Source organism: Nannospalax galili, unplaced genomic scaffold (assembly GCF_000622305.1).
Source record: "Nannospalax galili isolate Female #2095 unplaced genomic scaffold, S.galili_v1.0 scaffold1051, whole genome shotgun sequence".
NCBI classification, from domain to species: Eukaryota; Metazoa; Chordata; class Mammalia; order Rodentia; family Spalacidae; genus Nannospalax; species Nannospalax galili.
In genome coordinates this window covers 193,472-213,221 of record NW_008331995.1, presented here as the reverse complement: position 1 = coordinate 213,221, position 19,750 = coordinate 193,472, and the positions used below count along the sequence as shown (strand labels likewise).

Sequence of the window (19,750 nt, the reverse complement as noted above, 5' to 3'; positions counted from 1 at the left end):
TCCAAGCCATCCTCCCCCATTCTCTTCCATTCCTCCCTGAGGTTTTCCTCCAGCAATTCCTTCTTCCTCCCTGTCCTTCCTCTCTCCTTCCCCCTCCTGGAGTCTCCTAGTATCTCCCTCCCTGACTTCCTCTTCTATAAGCTTGGCTGTTTTCTGGGGGGGTGCTTTCTTTTTCTTCTCTGAAGATCTCTCCCTCTCTATGTCAGGACCTAAGGTTCTATCTTCCTCTCCTCTCCCTCCCTCCCCCCTTCCTTCCTTCCTGTACCCCTGTTTCTCTATGCATTCTGGTTCCCTCTGCTGCCCAGATCTCTCTTACTCTGCATGGGCGTGTCTAGGCTGCTTTTAGTTCTTGGTCTCCTGGCTCATTTCCACTTAGAGCCCCTGCTCCTTAGCATCCTCACATCTCTTCATCCAGGTCCTTGAGACAGACTCCTTGCTCTTCACCCAACCCCACTGCCCTGACAGGCCCTGACCCAGGAAGTTTTTGTGACTAGTGCTGATACTTAGTACCTCTACACATCCTCATCCCTGTGGGTTGAGAAAGGGGTCAGTCCAGGGCCCTGGGACTGGCAGCCTCACTTCCTAATTAGCAGGAGGTAATTGCCTGGAAAAAAAAATTCATTTAGAATGAGACTCTAAGACTCCAAGTTAAAGCTGAGCCAGCTGATGGCCCCTAGGGGGCAGGAACTTGGGAGCAGCCAAGGTCAGGGCCTCAGAAAGGCTCTTAGGAAATGAAGACCCTAGGATATCTCCACCTTGCTTGCCCAGGACCCTGGCCTTGAGCAAGTGGGAAGTAAGCACTGGGCTGGCAGGCCCAACAGCTTTAACTGAGTTCTGACTCAACATGTGACTTGGGTCAAACCACTTATTCCTTCCAGCCTTAGTGTTTTTCTCTCCTGTGAAATCAGAGCTGGTCCATTCCTGCCTACCTCACCCTTCAGTATCATGAGGCTCAGTTCCGACAGCGGCTATGACAACACTTAGCAGGCTGTTAAGTGCTGCTGAGTGCAAGGTGTTACTGTCTCTTCCATGTGGCTTTCAGCTGAGTCGTGAGGGTGATGAAGGGGTAGGGTAGTCTTGCTGATACCTGAGGGATACTGAGGCCTCTGGAATGTAGGAAGGTGGGAAGGAGGACCCAGCTGAGCTGAAAGTTTAAGAGCAGATCGACAGGTTTTCCCATGCTAGTCTACATATTCAACAGCTGCATCACTGAGTGATCACCCTAGCTCTCTGAACCCCACTTGCTTCATCTGTAGGAGGCTGAGCATGATCCTTCCTCCTGCAGGGATTTGTAAGACTAAGTGATATAATGTTTGCAGAGCTCTTACCACAGTGCTTGGCATATAATAAGTGCTCAATAAATGACACTCACTATATTATAATTAAAGTAAATTAACTTTGCTCCCTGAATTCAGAGAAGTTTGGGTTTAATATTGCCTTTGGGTGATTTGCTTTGCTTTGTTTGTTTGTTCTGAGATAGGGTTTCATGTATCCCAAACTGGCCTCCTCCTCCTCCTGCATCTACCTTTAAAGGTCAGAATTACAGGTGTGCACCACTGTTTCTAGCTTATTCAGTGCTGGGAATCAAACCCATGACCTCATGCATTTTAAGCAAGCACTCTCCCAGCTGAGCTCTATCCCTAGCCCCTGATTCCTGCTGTTTCTTTTTGCAAGGGGGGTATACAGCCAGTGAAGCTAATCTGAATCCCTAGAATCACCAAGCATACCTGCCTCTCAACCTCCCACCTGTCGAATAGAATTGGAGTGTCCTGTAGGTATGGCCCCCTCCCCAAGTTCTTCACTTTTTCCTAGGGAAAGGTTCTCAGTTGTGTGGCTGTGAGGTATGGGGTCTCTGCCCTGAGGAAAGTAAATTATAGGAGTTTTCTGGCCCTGCAGTGGGAGGAAAAGTTGGTGTTTGTTTTAACCAAGTCAACCCTACACACTGCCTGGAGGAAGAAGCAGGAAGTTTTGTCTGGTCAGCTGGGTTGAGTCTATACTATAACCAGAGCAGCCTGGTGTCCAATCAGGCCAGGATGAGGTCATATGAGTTGGAGCGTGCCTGTGTTGGGCAATGATGCAAGCTCAGAGTGACAGATTGCCCCAGGAGCAGTGAGGGGGCGGCGGGGGCCAGACCGTCTGCCGCTCCTTCCCTGCCTGCTCAGCATCACCACTGGGGACCTTCTGTGCTCCTGCTCTGAGTGTAATTCCATGCCAGCCACCAGGAGGCAGCGTGGACGACTCCCCTAGAGGGAAGAGGGAGTGTTATGTACCTTCATGGCCAGACTTTTTGTCCAGAGCTGATGGCCCACTGGGGCCTCATCATCTAAAGAGCTCTGGAGGTCTGCTAGTTACTTCAGATGGGGAGGGGAGACTGGTTGGTTAGGAAGGAATTGGCAGAAGAAGCAGAGTCACTATGCTAGAGTTATGAGAAGGTTCCAGAATGCAAGGGGGTTCCAGAATGCAAGGGGCATTGTAAAGGAGGCCCTAGTTCTGGTCTCGAGGGCTTTTCAGGACCAAGGACAAGGCCAGGCGGCCAGCTGCTTCAGTACCGCGGACAGCGCAAAAAGGCCCTCTCTAGCTCAGTCTCACTCTTACTGTGACCGGATACCCTGTAATATAGTGGAATAGCACTTACGAGAGGGAACTCAGGCCCTCTAAGTTCTAACGGCAAGGCTGAAGATGAGAGATCTGAGTAAGCAGCTCAAGGTCACACAGCTAATGAGTAGTAGAACTGTATTCCCATCCCCACTGGACTCTGCATCCTTCTCTCCCACATCTGGAGCCCCTCTCAAGTCACCTCTTTCCTTCTTAAACATCTCTGGAAGCTGCTTCACATAATGTTGCGTCTTCAAGAGTCCTTGAGCTGGCAAAGATTAAGCGCACTCCCCTCCCCCACCCCAAACCCTGGCCAAGGGCTTGAAAGCCAAGATGCATGAATCCTCACTCTTGTGGCTTTCATGGCTCCAAGCCTCAGGTGGGAGGAAGTTAGAGAAGGACAGGTGCCCTTCTTGGCCTGTAAGGAAGCCTATAGCCTGGGGAGGTAGGGTTGAGTCATCAGTATGAGGAACTGTACAGTGCTCTGAGATCCTCCAATGAAATACAGCACACTGTTCCAACCCCAGTTTCTGTGCAGCCCTGTATTATTAATAACAATAAGATGCTGATTTGGGCCAAGGCACAACAATGCATTATTCATAGGAGTAACTAGTGGTCAAGGATTGTACTTAATCATCACACATCCCTGATCCTACCCCCACTCACACTCCTGCTGGAGAGGCCCTTCATGGGAGCACCTCCTTTCTTGAGTTCCTGCTGCTCTGATGGATGTGATAATTTTCATGGATGCCCAGGCAGCTCATCAGCTTTGGGATCAAGGTGGGTAGGGAAAGAAAGCAGAAGGTTCCTGGCTAACTCAGCTAGATACCCTGCAAGCCTGGGCTCCCTGCACAGAGCTGACACTTGGGCCTGTCCATAGTGAATGGCCTGGATCATGATGATTTCTGGACTCAGCAGCTCTCTGGGGTCTGAAGATGGCCTGTCTCCCCTCCCCTTCTTTTGAGACTGAAGATCAGAGCTTGATGCAATCCCAGGCCTCCCTAAGCCAGGAATTGTGGGAGGTAAAGGTGGCTGTAGTGAGGTGGGGAGGAGCTTACCGTACAGAAGATACCCTTATCACCTCCATTAAGTGTGATAATGGATGTGAAACCTTCAGTAAACTGTCCAGCACTTCATAAACTGTTCCACATGGTACAAATGTGAGCCATTATTCCCTAGGCCATGCTCTCTGCTGGAAGAGAGAGCAGAGGTAGGGAAGGTGTGGGCAAGGCCCTGATAGCTCACCAGACCTCACTCCCTGGTGAGGAGGCTGAGTGCTTGTGGATCTTGACCTGTCCCCATCCAATTTCTTGCTGGACCGGCTCCTGGCCCATCCAAATAATCCTTCATTCACTGTTTACTCACTTGGCATCTCTTCTGAATTCTAAACTGTCTGCATCCAGCAGGCCTCTGCAGCCCCTGCCAGCACTCTTTCCCTAGCTCACTCACGCATTATCTGTTTTTATTACAGTCAAGGTTGAAGAAGCTTGCTCCTGCTAAGCCCCTATTTTCAGCTACTTGTAACTTTCTGAAACAATTCCCCTCAGGCTTCCTCTTTCCCCAGCCTTGCTCTTGCTCCAAGTGAAGCCAGAGGTTCCTCTACAGCTTTCTGAAGGACTCTCAGACAATGTCCGGAGGGCTTGGGGGAAGGCCAAGGCCCAGCTTTCCTTGGGAAGGAGTACTTGGTGCTACCCCCTCCTTTTTCTTTTTCCATCTCCCGCCCATCTCATTTTCTGTTTCCTCTTGCAAGGAAAGAGTTGCCAGGTTCCAAGGTGGGTGGCCTGGAAGGAGGAGTTTCAGAATGAAGAGAGGGCAGACAATTCTGCTTAATGCCAAGAACCAGAGCTTCTCTTGCCTGCCTAGCCTTTGGGTTTTGGCTCAGTGGTTCTTTCTTCTTTCTTCCTCACCCCTGGCTTTCTGGTGTGTGCTGGCTTAGAGAAAGAAGGGAGGTGAAATAGGCACCACAAATGTCCCCTTTCCTTGTGCCCACATCACCCACCGTGGGGCTGGTAGGCTTTGCCTGATTGTAAATGCCCTCCCACCTTCCCCCTTTCCATCTACTCAGCATGCACGTGGAGGGGTGCTTCCCGTGGGAACCTGTGACTCCAGCTTTCACTGCCTTCCACCTTGAACGTCATCCTGGAGGCTAGGGGTAAAGAGCCAAGTAGCACGGAATTAGGTGGGAGGAGGCAGGCTCAGGATGGGAAGGTGCTGGCAGACCTAGCCCCAACCACCCCAACAGCATCTCTGTCTCTCTCTGTCTCTCTCTCTCTCTCTCTCTCTCTCTCTCTCTCTCTCTCTCTCTCTGGCTGTAGCCTAGTTATTACAAATGACGGGATCTTGGGTACATACTCAGGCCACTCTCCTTTCTTTCCACTCTCAACTGACCCAGCTCCGGCATATGGCCATTACATGTTCTGAGACTCTTAAGCTGACTGAGTCTCTAACTGAAGATGCTTTGTTGGGCCAGTGCCTGGGGCTCTTTCCCCAGGCAACATGGCATGCCAGAGGGGACTCTGAAGTACTGGGGGAACTCAGCCTGGCTCCTGGGAAAAGTCTTGAGAAAGAGCCCTTTCCCTGACTGTTTTTTATCTGGTGTTCACTCAGTCTCTTTCTTTCCTCCTATTCAGTGATTTGTTTGAAGACACAGTACCCCTAGAGTGGGACAAGAAGGAGAGCCATTGGGCATAGATCCCATCCTGGCTTCATCTCTCTTTCCTGCTGTATGTTCCCAGGCAGACTCCAAACCCTTATGAAAAAGAAACCCTCAGTTTCTTTCACTATAAAATGGGCATAAGAGATTTACTTTCAAAGGGGTACTGAGGACTGTGAACTTGACTCAGTGCTGTTAATGACTGTGGCTAAAGGCAGGGACCCAAGAGCTGGAGATGTCAGCAGGAGCCTCCAGGAGAGGGGAAGGCTTGGGAGTGATGGGACAACTCTGGAAGGGACAGGTATGGATGCTGCGCATGTCCCCATCTATGAGTGCAAAAGCAAGTGAATTCTGGGGGAATAGGCCTATGGATTTAGCTTTCCAGTGGGCCCAGTGGCATCACTATAGCATGGTCCAGGTTACAGGTTGTGGGAGATCATGAAAAATGGTCTGCTTGAGGAAACAGGTCTATGCCCAAGAAAAAAAGAATGACAGGTCAGTTAATTCAAACTTGAAGGAGGAAGAGCCTGCTATGTCCTTAAGTGGGCTTCCTGGAAGAAGTAGACTTTCCTGAACTGGTAACAATTCTACACATTTATTTAGCAATTATCTCCCCAGTCTATGGACATTTGGCTGCAGAGATCACTGATCAAGGGTCCCAGCCCTCCAGGTGCTCCCGATATGGAAGGGCTATAAAGAGCTAATTAAGAATCCCAAACTGTGAGCAAAGAGGTGATGAAGACCATCTTTGGTAAAATGCCTTGAAGAAAAGACTGTGAAGAACAGTCATCCAGACAGAGGGAACAGCTTACGCAAGGCTTCATAGGCATAAAATGACCAACATGGGTCCATTAAGGAAGGAGGAAAGCAGGGTGTGGCTCAGCTGTGCAGTAGAGCATGTCATATGACATCACTCCACCCAGAAGGAGGCCATTGTAGCATGGTGGGAAAGGACAGGTTCAAAGGCCTTTAGTTCTCCATGCCTCTGTCCCTTCTCCTGTAAGATGGGAATATTAATGACCTGAGCTTCTAGAGATGATGGGTGACAACTTGCTGATACAGTATCTGCCACCCTGGGTGTCCCCAATGGATATTGGCTGTCATTTAGTCCTGGCAGGACCCTATCAGAGGAGCTCAGGACTGATCGTCATCATTGGAAAGGAGAATGCTAAGATACCCTTGGCCTTGCTTGGGCCACGTAGCTGGCCAGTGATGGAGCTGGGGCACCTGCTCTACCTCAGAAGGAAAGAGGAGACAGAATATGAATGAACAGATGACAGCAAACCCAGGAGCAAAGAAATCCAGGCCAGAGGAAGCACATGAATGCTCAGGCCTCATGAATGACATTTGCTTATGGCCCTGGCCATGAGTGTGCATACATATGTGTGCATGCATATATGTGTGTGTGAGTATGAATGTCCATGTCAGGGGTGAGTCTCTATGATGTGTGTGTGTGAAAAGGCCATGATGCCTGTGTCTGTGTCCTTTGTATGTGCCTTCCCTCCCTCACAGGCAGCCTGTGAGCTTGCCCTCAGAAGTCCATTCCCTCTCTAGCAGCTCCCTGGGGCATCCCAGCAGCCCACAGTCCTGTTTGATTCTGTTCATCCATAAATCATGGCTTGCTGAGGAGATGAGAAGGAGTCAGAGCAGAGCCCTGCCAGGGCCTGTACCAGGTCTGCAGTTCACACCTGAGGCCCAGCCTGGCTTCCAGCTATCAGCCCCATCCCCATCCCCATGCCCTAGCCCTCCACTTCCATGCCAGAGGCACTCACTGATGCTGGCCCTGATCTAGCTGTGGGCCAGTTCCCAGAAAAAGGGGTAGATAGGAGTGCACAGTATTGAATAAGATGTGACCCTTGAGCTCTGCTATCCTGTGGAGAAATGAGAGTGGACCACTTCAGTGTTTCATTCACCCTCTCAGTGAGCCCAGCTCTGTGTACCAGATAGCTCTGGTATAGGGCACAATGCAGTAATACTATGATAATAGCTAGCATTTACTGCTTACTAACCCTGTGTCAGGCACTGTGCAAAGCACATTATACACGCTAATTCCTTTAAGCCTCCCAATAGTCCTAGGAAAACTGTGCTATTATTAGCTCCTACTTACAGGTGGGGAAACCAAGGTATGCAGTGATTAGGTCACATGGCTTGGAAGAATCTGACCCAGAATTTGAGCCCAGAAGTGTGATCCCAGAGCTATGGCACTTCATTACTACGCTCTGAAAGACAGTTGAAGACACAGTATGACGGGAACTCAAGGCATTCCCACTGGGCAGATTAAGGAAGGCTTCATGGAGGTGTTGTTTTCATTGGGTCTTGACAGCTTGAGAGTTTGTAGAACAAAATTGGGCATGGGAAAAGAATAAACAGAGTCCTGGTTTTGGGTGGTGTGTGTGTGTGTGTGTGTGTGTGTGTGTGTGTGTGTGTGTAAAAGAGACTCTGTCACTAACACCTCTCCCGTCTCTTCCCTTCTATCTTGTTTGGGTGACAAATGAGATAACATATGTAAGCACTGAACATTCAACAAATATTTACTGAGCACGTCTTTGTGTGTCACCAAGGATACTGGAGTGAGTGAAGCAGTGACAGCCCCTGTCTTCACAGATCCTGAAGAGTGGTACAGAGTGGGTTCTTAATAAATGGCAGCACCCATTGTTATCCTTACTCCCAGAAGCCTGGGATTCTTCCTTATTCATTCTTGCAACAAGTGTTTATTGAGCACCTACTATATACCAGGCTCCATCCTTCATAATGGAATAGAGTGGTACCCAAGGAACCAAGCCCTGCCCTCATGAAGCCAACTTGCTAGAGAGTTCTATGCAAACACAACTGGTCCCCTTCAGAGGGGACCCACCTTCTGGGTTCATAGGCTTTTCTCTTGAGATCTGCTTGGGGGTAGTGTGGTCAGGAACATGGGACTCAGTTGTATCATGAATGCTGAGCTCTAATGAGCTGACATGCCCAGCACAGGCCTGGGCAGAGTTTCAGATAGCATGCCTGAGCCCACAGCTCCCTCCCAGGATACCCCTGCAATTGGCCCAGCAGGTCTGGCTCTCTTCAGCTCCTGGCTCGCCCTGCCCCCAGGTCTCCCAATGTCATCTGTCTGCCCTTGTCTGTGTCTCACCCCTGGGGACCCAGGATGTCTCCTCTGCCCAAGAATAGGTCATGGAACTCAGCCCTGGGCAAAGGCTGACGAATGATGCAATATTTTCTTTCTCCAAATGTTAATATGCTGACGATAACGGGACTTGAAACCATGTGTGTCATCTGAGGAAGGGATAGAAAGGCTGGGGTGGCTTTGCCTGGAGAAGACTTGACGGGGACATAAGAACTGTCAGCAAGAATTCCGAGGCCTGTCATGTGGCAGAGCAGCCAGAGGAGAGGCTGAGGACCATGGTGCAGTTCCAGGGAGACAGATTGGACTTTGCACAAGGCACAGCAGTCTCTCTAGTGGTGTCTGTCCATAGAAGACCAGTCTCCTGCAGGTACAGCTCCCTGTCACCAGTAGGGCTGTTGGAGAGGCTCATACATCAAGAAGCCTAACTCCATGACTCCCAAGGTCTCTTCCAGTCCAGGGACACAGTGACTCCATGCTCCCAGAATGTTCCCTCTGGCTGGTAGGCAAGAACATGCTTGTGCTCCTTGATAGTAACAGCACTTGAGGACATGCTGGCCAAGGACATCTTGTAAGTTTTATTCCCAACATCAGTGCAATTTGCAATGGCAAGCGTTTGTTTCACCCTGCCTTCAAGGGCTAGGCAAAGAAGATGCTGAGGGGGGCGAGGGATCTCATGAGGGAGGAGTCAGCTCCTTAAATGATAATAGAATCCATACTGCAGGAAACTCTAGAGCCAAGGTTCCAGAAGGGTTCAGCTTTTCTCAGTATCACATCCCCTTCTTCAGATGTTATTTCCTACAAAAGCCCAAGATGGGAAGTCAAGGGAAATGATGCTGATGTGATTGAAGAGGGCTTCAGCTTTCTCTGCTTGGCAACCACTTCCACAGCTTCCATAGAGTCCAAGGAACAACTCAGGGTTTCAAACAGCACACTGGAAACTGCTAACCCACATCCAAGGCAAAGAGCGTGGGCTATGGGATTGACTGCCTGGATTTGAACCTCGGCTCTCCCACTTACTAGCTGAGTGACTGTGAACATATCTGAGCCCTCTGAGCCTCAGGTACTTTATTTGTAAAATGGGGACAACTCACAATCCTTAACTCATTTGTTGTTGTGAGAATGAAGTACCTGCAGGTAAAACATCTGGAACTCCTGGCTCGTCCTCTGAGTGAGGAATGATCAACTCTTCCACAGATGTGGTACTGAGGTCCCAGACATCAAGGGCTTGTGTGTGGCCATGAGGCAGGACCAGGTCAGAGCTAATGGTTTCTGTGGACCCTGATGCTGTCAGGAACTGGACACAGGGCTTCCTGTAATTAGGACTGAGCACTTGGTACAGAAGAGGCTCTGTGTGCCTGGCAAGTGGTAGATGGGTGCTAGCTGGGCAAAAGTGGCCATTTCCTGAGAGGCCTAGAAAGTTGGTGAGACCTAAACAGTTTTCTTGAAAGAACTGGTAGCAAATGGGCTCCTTCAAGGTGCTTTAGAGATGGTGGGAGGGAGCCCAGAGGCCCCAAGAGCTAGGAATGAATGCCAGACCCTCCTTCCTGAAGCCTCAGCACCATGCAGGAGAGACCCAGTGAAGAGAGGCAGAAGCTAAAACCACAGGAACCAGGACCAGACAGATATTGTCAACTCTTAATTACTGCAATCACTGGCACCAAAAAGCCCATGCAGGCTCCTGTGTAAATAAACCACATCTTCTTGATTTAGGACATATCCTAGCGCACACATATTTATAATTCACATGTGCTCTGTGTTGTTCTCTCTCTTCTTACTCCCCCACATGGTCATTTTTGGTCAAGGTTTTGCCTTCAGTACATTTGTTTTGGGCTAATGTTTACAACCCCCTGTGAGGAAGACAGGGGAAGTGGTTTAATTTGCATTTCCAGAGGAGAAAACTGAGTGTTTATATGACTTATCAAGATCTACAAAGCTCAGAGGAAACAGGATCTATGGAGAAACCTGGGGTTTTCCTCCCACAGCAGGTTTCTACTCCTAATGCATGAGACCTTGGAGCACTTACATGGAGGCTGCAGGTGGCCCTTATGAGCATCTGGGACCTTGCTAGTAAGCAGATGAGGCTGGAGCCAACAGGGAAGGGAGGGATGGAAGAGAGCTCAGGGACTAAGTATGGGGAGGGCAGAGGTGGACAGAAACCAGGAGAGGGCCTCCAGGACAAGGAAAACTGAACTCCCATGGGCAGAGGGTTCTAGAAATTCCCTTTTGACTACACATGTCACTGTTGAATCTTGACCAAACCCTTAAGAGGGTCTGCATAGCAGGACTGTGGCAACTACAGTCCTTTGAACACATTTGCTGTTCAGAGTCGGGTATGGGGCGTGAGGTCTGGAAAAGGAGCCTCAATAGAAGCAGTGGCTCCTTTAGAGGCATTTGTGGATCCAGGATGTCTAGCTGGGCTGACACATGTGGCCTCACTCTTTGAGGGGGTCACTTTAGAGAATGATACAGGGAGTTGCCAGGCAGCACAATTCCTCCATTTTTAGAGGAAGCCAAGTCACTGAGTGGGAAGGGATTTCTCAAGTTCAGGCAGAAAAGGTAGAGCTGGGAATGGATATGCTGGACAGAAGGGGAGGGTGATGGTGCTGGGGGCTCTGGGATAAAGGAAAGTAGCCCAGACCCATGATGCTCTGACTGTGTGTGTGTCCTCCCTAGGGGCGCCTACCCGAGATGTCCTGCTGGTCTCTGCCATCATCACCGTCAGCCTTAGTGTTACTGTCGTCCTCTGTGGCCTGTGCCACTGGTGTCAGCGCAAACTGGTGAGGCTCTTACTGGGGGATGGGGGGATCCCTTCAGGGACAGGACATGGCCTGGCCGTGCACCCTGGCACCCTGCAAACACTGGCCCCTAAATTCTCTAGAGCAAATAATCTGCCTGCCCACGGTCAGGCATACTGGCACAGAACTTCACATCAAAGCACGCACCCTTCGACTGCCTGGGTCTTGGTCCCATACATCTCTTTACAACTGGAGGCACATACTTGGGGACACATACTTAGGTCTCAGGCATTCACGCGCTCACGACTACACTGACGCAGGCGCGTGCACACACGCCCCATCTCCTGTATAAAGAACCGCAGACAGACACGCACAGACTGAGAATTGAGGACCCCCTGGAACCCTTCCCTCCCGGGCACCGCGCCCCTCACGTTCCCTCTCACGCCTTCCCCGTCCAATGGGCGTGGCCGATCCGCAGAGCCTTCTGGCCAATGAGGAGGCGCCGCCCGCCCCGCTCCACCCCCAGCCACCGCACATCCATCCTGATTCTCCCGGTTTGTACAAGCTCAAACGGCTTCTTTTCATTTTTAACGAGGGCCGGGGAATTAACGAGCGGGATTAAGCCATCAATAAGTAACGAGACCGTCAGGTGGGACATTCATCACCCGAGGGCGCTGGGAGGGAGGGCTAACTGAGCTCCTGCTCCTCCGGACTCGGAGCTGCGCAAGGGCTGTGGTTCTGCAAGACCCCCAGTCCAGACCCTTCAGCCTGTGTCCTGCCGTCCTGCCTAGAAACCCAATGGGGTTTTTGAGAGTTGTAAGGAGGCACCCTCGATGGTGGCCCAGAGCTGTCCCAGGCGTAGGCAGGGATCCTCCAGGGGATAGAGCCACAGAGAAAGCCAACTCAGCTCCCTAAGTGAGTGAGTGAGTGCGTGAGTGAGTGAGTGTGTGTGTGTTGGATGGCACGATGGAGAAATGTGACAGAGAGACAGAGAGGAGAGAGAGAGAGAGAGAGAGAGAGAGAGAGAGAGAGAGAGAGAGACCCAGCCCCCTGCTGCAGGCAAATGTGTGGAAAACCTGGTTGGCTGCCCTACATTGTCCCTTGGTCCCTTGTGTCTGCACCTCCCTCAAAATTTAAGGGAGACACCGGAGGGAATTTGGCTTTGTGCCTTGTGTACCAGTGTCCTCCAAGACCACAGAACTACACACTGCAGCCTGGTATGCCTTGTTGTAGGACTGGTTAGAGTGTCTTCCTGCCTGTCTGTATTTGAAAGCAGAGGAAGGTTGTATGAGGTGATGACCTTGTGTTTATATGTGTTTGGGGAGGAGGGTTGTTGTGCCAAATATGTTGACCTTAAGGGCCACTGGTGCAGTGTGTGTGTGTGTGTGTATGTGTGTGTGTGTGTCCCCACCCCTCAGCAGTGAGATGTATATCATCTTATCTGATACTTGTATAACTGTGAAGTCTGCCCATGTCCTGGTCTCCCTTGCATGTGCACTGCACCACTGTGTGTGTGGGGTGTGTGTGTGTGTGTGCGTGTGTGTGTGTGTGTGTGTGTGTCTACATCCTCTCCAAGACTAGAGTATGGCTGGCCCCACCCCACTCCCACTCACTTCCAAAGGGGATAGAATATGAGGCAGGTTTGTGGTAGGTGGGGACTTTCAGCACAGAATGCCTTAGGCACCTGAGAGATGGGGAACCAGCATCCTCTTTGGCCTCAGGATGGTAAAGTCCCAGCGTCAGGCCTCTGAACTGTTTCTCTTGACTTCCTCTTCATAGATTATTTCTTTCTTGGCCCCCTAAACCATGCCACCCCAAGCTTCCTGTGCCATGGAACCCAAATACCAGGACACTTTTTGCTTAAGCTATCTCTTTGCTCTTTAGAAGAAGCTTTAAAATGCATTCCCCACAGACAGTGGCTAGCCTCTCCTTGTCCATCTGTCCCTCTCAGCTCCAGTGATGTGCTACCTTGACAGCCCAGATCACATTTGCAAACTTCCTTAATCATTTCCAGCTGACTTTTTTCAGATCAGCCTGGCAAGCCCCTTCTATGATAAGTGGTTAGTGTCTTTGGGCTCCTCCCAAGCTACCTAATGTCTCTGGGACCCTACCTGGGTTTCCAATTAATTTGGGTTGTCCTATGAAATTTCCTCAACCCAGTCCTGCCCTGGGTCCTGTTCCAAATGGCACTATAGCTCCTGCTGCAGACTTAGCCCCTTAGCCAGTGGGAAAGGTTCTCTGAGCTGCAGCAGGAGGAAGGGCACTCAGAAGCTCTCCAAATGCCCTGGGCCATCAAGATCACCTACCTCAGCCCTCCCTGGCCTTCTGGAAGGGGCAACTGGGCAACTTTGGAAGATGGTGCTAGCCAAGGCGCGCTTTCCAGCCAATATCTGAAAGAAAGAGGGGAAGGGAGTACCTTCCCTCAGAATGGCCAAGTCTGGCACAGCTCTGGTGCCTGGGCTCTTGCCCAGGGCCTTCTGAAGATAGCCCTTGGTCATCACAGTGTGGCTCTGCCCCCAGCTCCTAGTCGATGCTTGGAGTTGTTTGGAATTTGAACTTCGGAGTAATGATGGGAGGCACCAGACTGAGTTGAGGGAGGGTGATTCTGTGGATCTGGAGGGCCCAGTGTCTCTGTATTTAAATTTAGAAGATTTGGGCTCAAAGCAACAGCTTGAAGCCCAGTCCCCAGGGTAGGTGGGGTCATAGAAGGGCACTTGCAGTTGATATTGAGAACTACCTGCCTTTGTAGGACTCTGTGCCAGGGTGTGGGAACTGACATAAACAAACAGAGATGTGATAATATCTGGGTACCAGAAGCCCCTCCTCCACTGGGCCTACCTGGTGACTTGGAACTATGTGAGGAATGGAAAGAGGGGAAAGGACTTGGCTAGGGTGACATGGGGAAGGGGTGGGGGGAATAGGTGGCTCTGTTGGTGCCAAGACCAAAGGACCTCTGAGATGTAGGGGTATTGTGGGTGGTTTGGGGGGTGGCTCTGTACTGCACATCTTCCTGGGAGCTACACTGTATTTCGCAGGATAGGCACTTCCCCTGGCCACGAAGGGGATGCAGCTGGCAGGAGCATGTGGGAATGCAGCCGTGGCAGCACTTATTTTGTGTTTGGAAGGATGGAATAATTGACTGTTGTGGCTGTGGTGTTGGTGTACGTGACAGGATGTTGGGGAAGCATGCACGTATATGTATGCATGTGTGTGTCTGTGTGTCTGCCTTTCTGTCTGTCCCACTCTGCTAGGCCAGGGCCTGTTAGTGCCCAGTGGGAGAAGGGGCTGCAAGACAGTCCTTGCCCCTGCTCAGCTCCCATCCTTGCACTGCCTACATCAGCTATGGCCTGGCCCCGGCCCATGGCCCATGGGTGTGCGTGAGGACGTTTGGTGGCAGCCAGGAATGTTAATGGGGCTGGGCTCTGCATGATCTAAATTTAGAAACCCAAACCGAGAAGGTAAATGGTACTCACCTCCTGGCACAGGCTTTTGCTGCCACACTTCCTCACACTGGTAGACCCAGGATGCCCACCCCCTGCCCTGCCTCTTCCCTTCTCACATTGGGTTAAGCAACCCTGAGAGTTGTCCAAGGCTCAGGCTGCCCTGGAGCCCACAGAGTCAGCCTGTGGCCTGCCTTCCCTAGATTGCATCTTACAAAGGTCCTGTCCCTGACTTCCAGCCCAGATCATGCAGGCCCCAGGGAGCCCCCAGGCAGTGACCACACAGCCCTGGCAAGCCTGAGCATGAGGCCTCCTCCCTGCCCCCGCTGCTCACGTCATTGGCCACTGCCAACCTTGCCCTGCAGGATGCCACCCCCACCATCTGGGGGTGGTGACGTGGACTCTGTGACGTGGCCAGGCTCCTGAGAGCGTCTGTCCATGGCAGAGGAAACTGTTTCTGGGAGCTGGGCCAGAGGCCCAGGAGACAAGCAGACAGGACAGCCTGATACCTGAGGGTCAGGCATGAGGTATTCATTGTGGGCAGCAGGCAGGTCCTAAAGCCCATGGGGGACCCACCTAGGGGGTAGGTACCCCACAATGACCCTGGGCTTTGTCTCAAATTTAGACATCAGTTTTCTTCCTATCCCTTGGAGCCCCGGTTCTGGGAAAGTGGGGAAAGTCCAGCCCTGACCCCCAGGAGTGACCCTGGTACTGTCTCCACAGGGCAAACGCTACAAGAACTCCTTGGAAACAGTGGGCACGCCAGACTCGGGGCGTGGGCGCAGTGAGAAGAAAGCCATCAAGTAGGTGCCAGGCTGCCAGTTTGGGGGTTTCGTAGGTAGCCCAGGTGGGAGGAGCCCCTTCTACCCCTCCCAGATCTGGCCACACCACACACATCCTGTGTCCCCCTCACTCCCTGAGGCCATGCCCTGACCTACCCCCTTAGTCTCAGAACCCTAGGTGATTCCAGGGCCCCCCTTTTCTACCTGTCCCCAGGATCTCACAAGGTTTCAGAGACCCCAACCTTCTTTCTCTGGCTGCCCTCTCCCACAGCCCTATATGTGCCATGCTGAGTCTTCCATCCAACTTTCAATGTCACATATACTGTCCCCAACGCCCAGCAGGTCCCTGGACCCTCCAGCCTCTTCCCCCAGCCCCTAATGATTGGCTGGGAACCCCCTCCTCATTGGTTTAGGATCTTTTCTCCGTTTCCCTCATGCTTGGAGGGCAACCTGGGAAGGAGACAGGCAAACCATAAGGACCTTGGCTAGCACACTGCTTGGTCCTGGGGATACAGGACCATGGAGAGAGAGACTCTCCCCTCCCATTTCATCATGTCCCCTCTAGGTCCTACTGTCTTTGCCGTGCCCAAGGTTCCCCAGTGAACTCTTAAGAGCTTTCTCCATTGGCTGGGCCACCTCACTGAAGACCACTGTGGTCAACTCTCAGTCACTGGGAAACACTAAAGAAGCCCCTGCCTGCCTTGGGCTCAGGCTTTGAGGATGGAGCTTTTTCTGTAGGGCTATTCCTACTGTCTATGGCTCCAGCTCCTTGCTCTCTGTAGAGTCCAGCCCATCTTCCACCCTAACCTGGACAGGATCAAGCCTGCCAGCCAAGGGACTCTGCCTGGAAGCCGAGCCCCATCCCTCCCCACACTCCTCCCCTTCCAACTTAAGACCCTCCATGCTCCCTACCCTTCCCCTGTGCCCCTGCACACCCTTGTCCTCCTGCATCTCCCTTCTCTTGCTCCCTCACCCATTCCTGAGGCTCCCTCCCTGCCCCTCCTCTTTTTTTCATCTCTTGCTCTGACCATGTTTGGGGCCTTCACAGAAGCTGCGGGGGCATGTCTTGGGTGGGGGAGTGAGTGGAAGGGTGGGCCAGCTGAGGGCTTGGGTGGGTGGAAGGCTCAGAAGGCAACCATGGGGAGTCTTTGAAGCTGAGTTTGGTTGCAAGCTCTCCAGTCTTCAAAGACAGGAGCTGGCAGGCCTCAGGGGCTGTTGTAGAGTACAGGTTCTGAGCTTTCTGAAGGTGGGGGCTAGGGAGACCACATGATGGGGAGCAGGGGGTCACCTCCAGTCTGGGCTGTTTGCGGCCCTGGGTGAGGACAGGTGACCATAACCTTCCTGGACAGGGGTGCATATGGCAGAACCAGCTGTTCTAGAAAGGGGCCCTCTAGCCAGCAAGGGAAAAGAAGGGCATTAGAGTAGGTAGTAGGACCTGCCAGGCTACAACCTGGACCCCAAAGAGCTTTCTATGGCTCAGTGAGAACAGTGTAACCCTCTGTAGCCCTGCAGACCCACTATCTACAACCTGAGCCTGCCTCTACCTGCTGGGCTGCCAGACCCTCTGCCTCTTAGCATAGAAGCCATTATTCACATCTGTGTGTCCCGGATTTCCCATCCTGGGCAGTTTATTTATTGTATAACTTCCCATGGGCTTAGAATCTCCTCCAAAGGGAACATGTTGTCCAGGGTTCTGGAATGCTGGATTCTTCAGCAGCACTTCCTAAACTGTGTTCCTTGGAACACCTGTGCCTCAGAAATGATGAACACATCAAGAGTTCTACAGCCAATCAAGTCTGGGAAACACTGCATACTACATTTCTCTTGTGATGTTACTAATGGTCATTCACAGGTTAAAGACTCTGACAAGTCCTGTAGTAAAAGAACCAGATTTTCCCAAACTTCTTTCATGAGAGAGCCTCTCTTCCAGTGTCATAGTAGAAATACAAGTGACCTCAGAAAACAGGGCATGAGGACACCCTGGCACTGATGACTGGGTGGATCTTTTCCTCTAGGACCATGGGTTGGATGGAGACCTGGAGGGAGCACAGGGAGGGAAACTGCACGCTTGCCCATCCCTCTTACACCTGATACAGGAAGTCTTGATCTGATTGAGGCCCTGCTGGGGAGTGGGGCCAAAGGAACATCTCTGGTGGGCATGGGGTCTTTTGTAGAGGGAGCAGTTTTCCCTGGAGACTCTCTTGCCTCCCCTAACTCCTGCTCCCACCGTCCCTGTGAGCTGGCTCAGGGCCCGGGCTTTGAACTTTGTGCATATAAATAAATGCCTTATGAGACATTTCTAAAGTGTATTTTGGAGAGTAAAAGAAAACTATCAGGGAAAGCCAAGGTCACTGTCTCCTCTGGGTCTTTGGTGGTCACTTAGCTTCTCACCTTTTTTCTCCCTTGTTCCTGAGTCTGAGGTGCAGAACCAAAGTCAAGATTAAACTCTCAGGGACATGAGAAGCTGCTTCCCTTAGAATAGGGGATGCTCCCATGGTGCCCAGCCCCTAGCCATGCTCCACCTAGCCTCAGCAGGAGCACAGGCCAGACTCTTCTCCCAGCAGCACTCCTGTCACCTGAGCATGGTTCCTTTCTGGAATGGTCCTCTAGCCTGGGAAGGTTCTCTCCCTTCTTCCTCAGTGCCCAATCCTGTCACTTTGGGAACCCAGGAAACTAATAAGCTTGTGGAGATCTGTCTTTGGCTTCTGGGGTCTCCAAGCCATGGCCTCCAGCAGCCCAGAATTCTGCTATCTGCCCTATATCCTACACAGAGGTCCCTACATTATCTATGTTCCTGGCAGGCCAGCTCCTGCCACAGGACAAGCCACCAGCATGAAGGGTGATGGACAGCTGCTCCCCCATAGAAAGGGACAGAGGTGAAAGAAAGGATTCTCAGCCAAATGTTCTCAGCCTTCTCAGCCAGGCCAAATGTTCACTATAGGCCAAGGCTTGAGCAGGTCCCACTGGCCCAAGAGAAGAGCAGGTTCCTTCCACGCAGGCCCCGGATCAAAGGGCCTTCATGACCCTTGATGAATTCAGAGACCAGGCCACCTCCCTTCTCTGGTATCCCCACCCAACTGGTTCTACTCATCCTGTCTCATGAAAACATTGCATCCCAGCCTCATCCCAGAGGTGGGAAGGGCACAGAGGAAGCTAGGGAACACGTTAGTTCACCAGAGAGAAGATGGAAGAGGAAGAAAAGCCAGTGTTCTCCTTTGACTGTCAGGGAAACTGAGGCCATAGAGAGGCAGAGCCAGCAACCAGCAACAGGACCTGCCCTATTTTCTAGCTCCTTCTAATATTAAACCAGTACCTTCCCCTTCTCCTAGTGTCTTCCCCCACCCAATCCAGACCTTATTCCCAGCACCCACCTCCATCCCCCTCCTCTCTCATCATCTCTCTCTCTCTCCCACCAGCTTCCTAGGCACGAGGCTCCTGTCTGCCCGACTGCGGCTTGCCTCCTTCCTGTGTGGCTTCCCTTGCTGGCCCTCCAGTGTGCACGTGCTTTTGTGTGTGTGTGTGTGTGTGTGTGTGTGTGTGTGTGTGTGTGTGCCTACCTGGATGTGTGAATGCACAGGTGCCTGGCCCAGGCTGCGGTGCCCACCCGCCCGCCTGCCTTTCTTCCTCTGCAGGAGCAGACCCTCGAGACCCTGCCCTCAGGGGTGCCCCCCAGGGGTCCCACGTCCCTTCTGCCCTCGCAGGACTTTCAGTTCTTGTTTCTTCTTGTATCTCCCTGTTTTCTCCCCTCTCTCTCTGCCCCTCCAGCGACCTAGACAGAGACTTTTGGAATAACAATGAAAGCACAGTGCAGCAGAAATGGAGCTCCTATCCTCCCAAGGAGTTTATTCTAAACATTTCACCCTACGCCCCTTATGGCGACCCACGACTGTCCCTCAAGTGAGTGACTTTACCTGGTTTGATCATATGTACTGAGTATCTGCGCTCGCCCTCCTTCCCTCTTCCTGCCCCCTTGCCCAGCCCCACCTTCACTTCCTCTTCTGCTCCTCTACCCCCACTTCCCTCCACCATCCACCCCATGGGCAGGCTGGCCATGGAGACGAGCAACCCCTCCTGCCCCCTCACTTGCCTGTCCTTCTCCTGTCACCTCCCCCAGGGCCAGCCACGCAGGAGAGCCCCCTCTGCAGCCACGCCTGACCCCCCCAGCCACCCTGGCTCCCCCACCCTCTGTGCAGTCAGGATGGGGTTGCCCGTTTTGGTCCCTCCCTCTCGGTTGTGGCTGGCTTTTTCCTCCCCGCTGTGTGCTGCGGCAGTGGCTGCTGGTGGTGGTCGGTGGTCGGTGGTTCGTGGCGGTGGTGGCGGTGATGGTGGTGGTGGTGGTGATGAACTCTGACTAACACGGCTTTCTCTCTCTCCCTGCCTGGGGGCCTCCTGGCCTGGACAGCCCGCTCTTCCTCCGTCGTTAACCC

At 52.1% G+C, this 19,750-nt stretch overlaps 1 protein-coding gene across 10 annotated transcripts in view; it reads left to right on the top strand.

Annotated features, from left to right (window-relative positions):
- Syt7 (synaptotagmin 7) overlaps positions 1-19,750 on the top strand; it is a 60,060-nt gene that overhangs the window by 11,167 nt on the left and 29,143 nt on the right. For 5 of the 10 annotated variants that reach the window (XM_008827104.2, XM_008827100.2, XM_017796598.2 and 2 more), the window contains exons 2-4: positions 11,040-11,143; positions 15,265-15,344; positions 19,089-19,220. In XM_008827104.2, coding sequence (XP_008825326.1) covers positions 11,040-11,143; positions 15,265-15,344; positions 19,089-19,220 — 316 coding nt within the window. The remainder of the gene's footprint in view (positions 1-11,039; positions 11,144-15,264; positions 15,345-19,088; positions 19,221-19,750) is intronic. The other 5 variants (XM_008827105.2, XM_008827101.2, XM_029560635.1 and 2 more) reach the window with 1 other exon arrangement.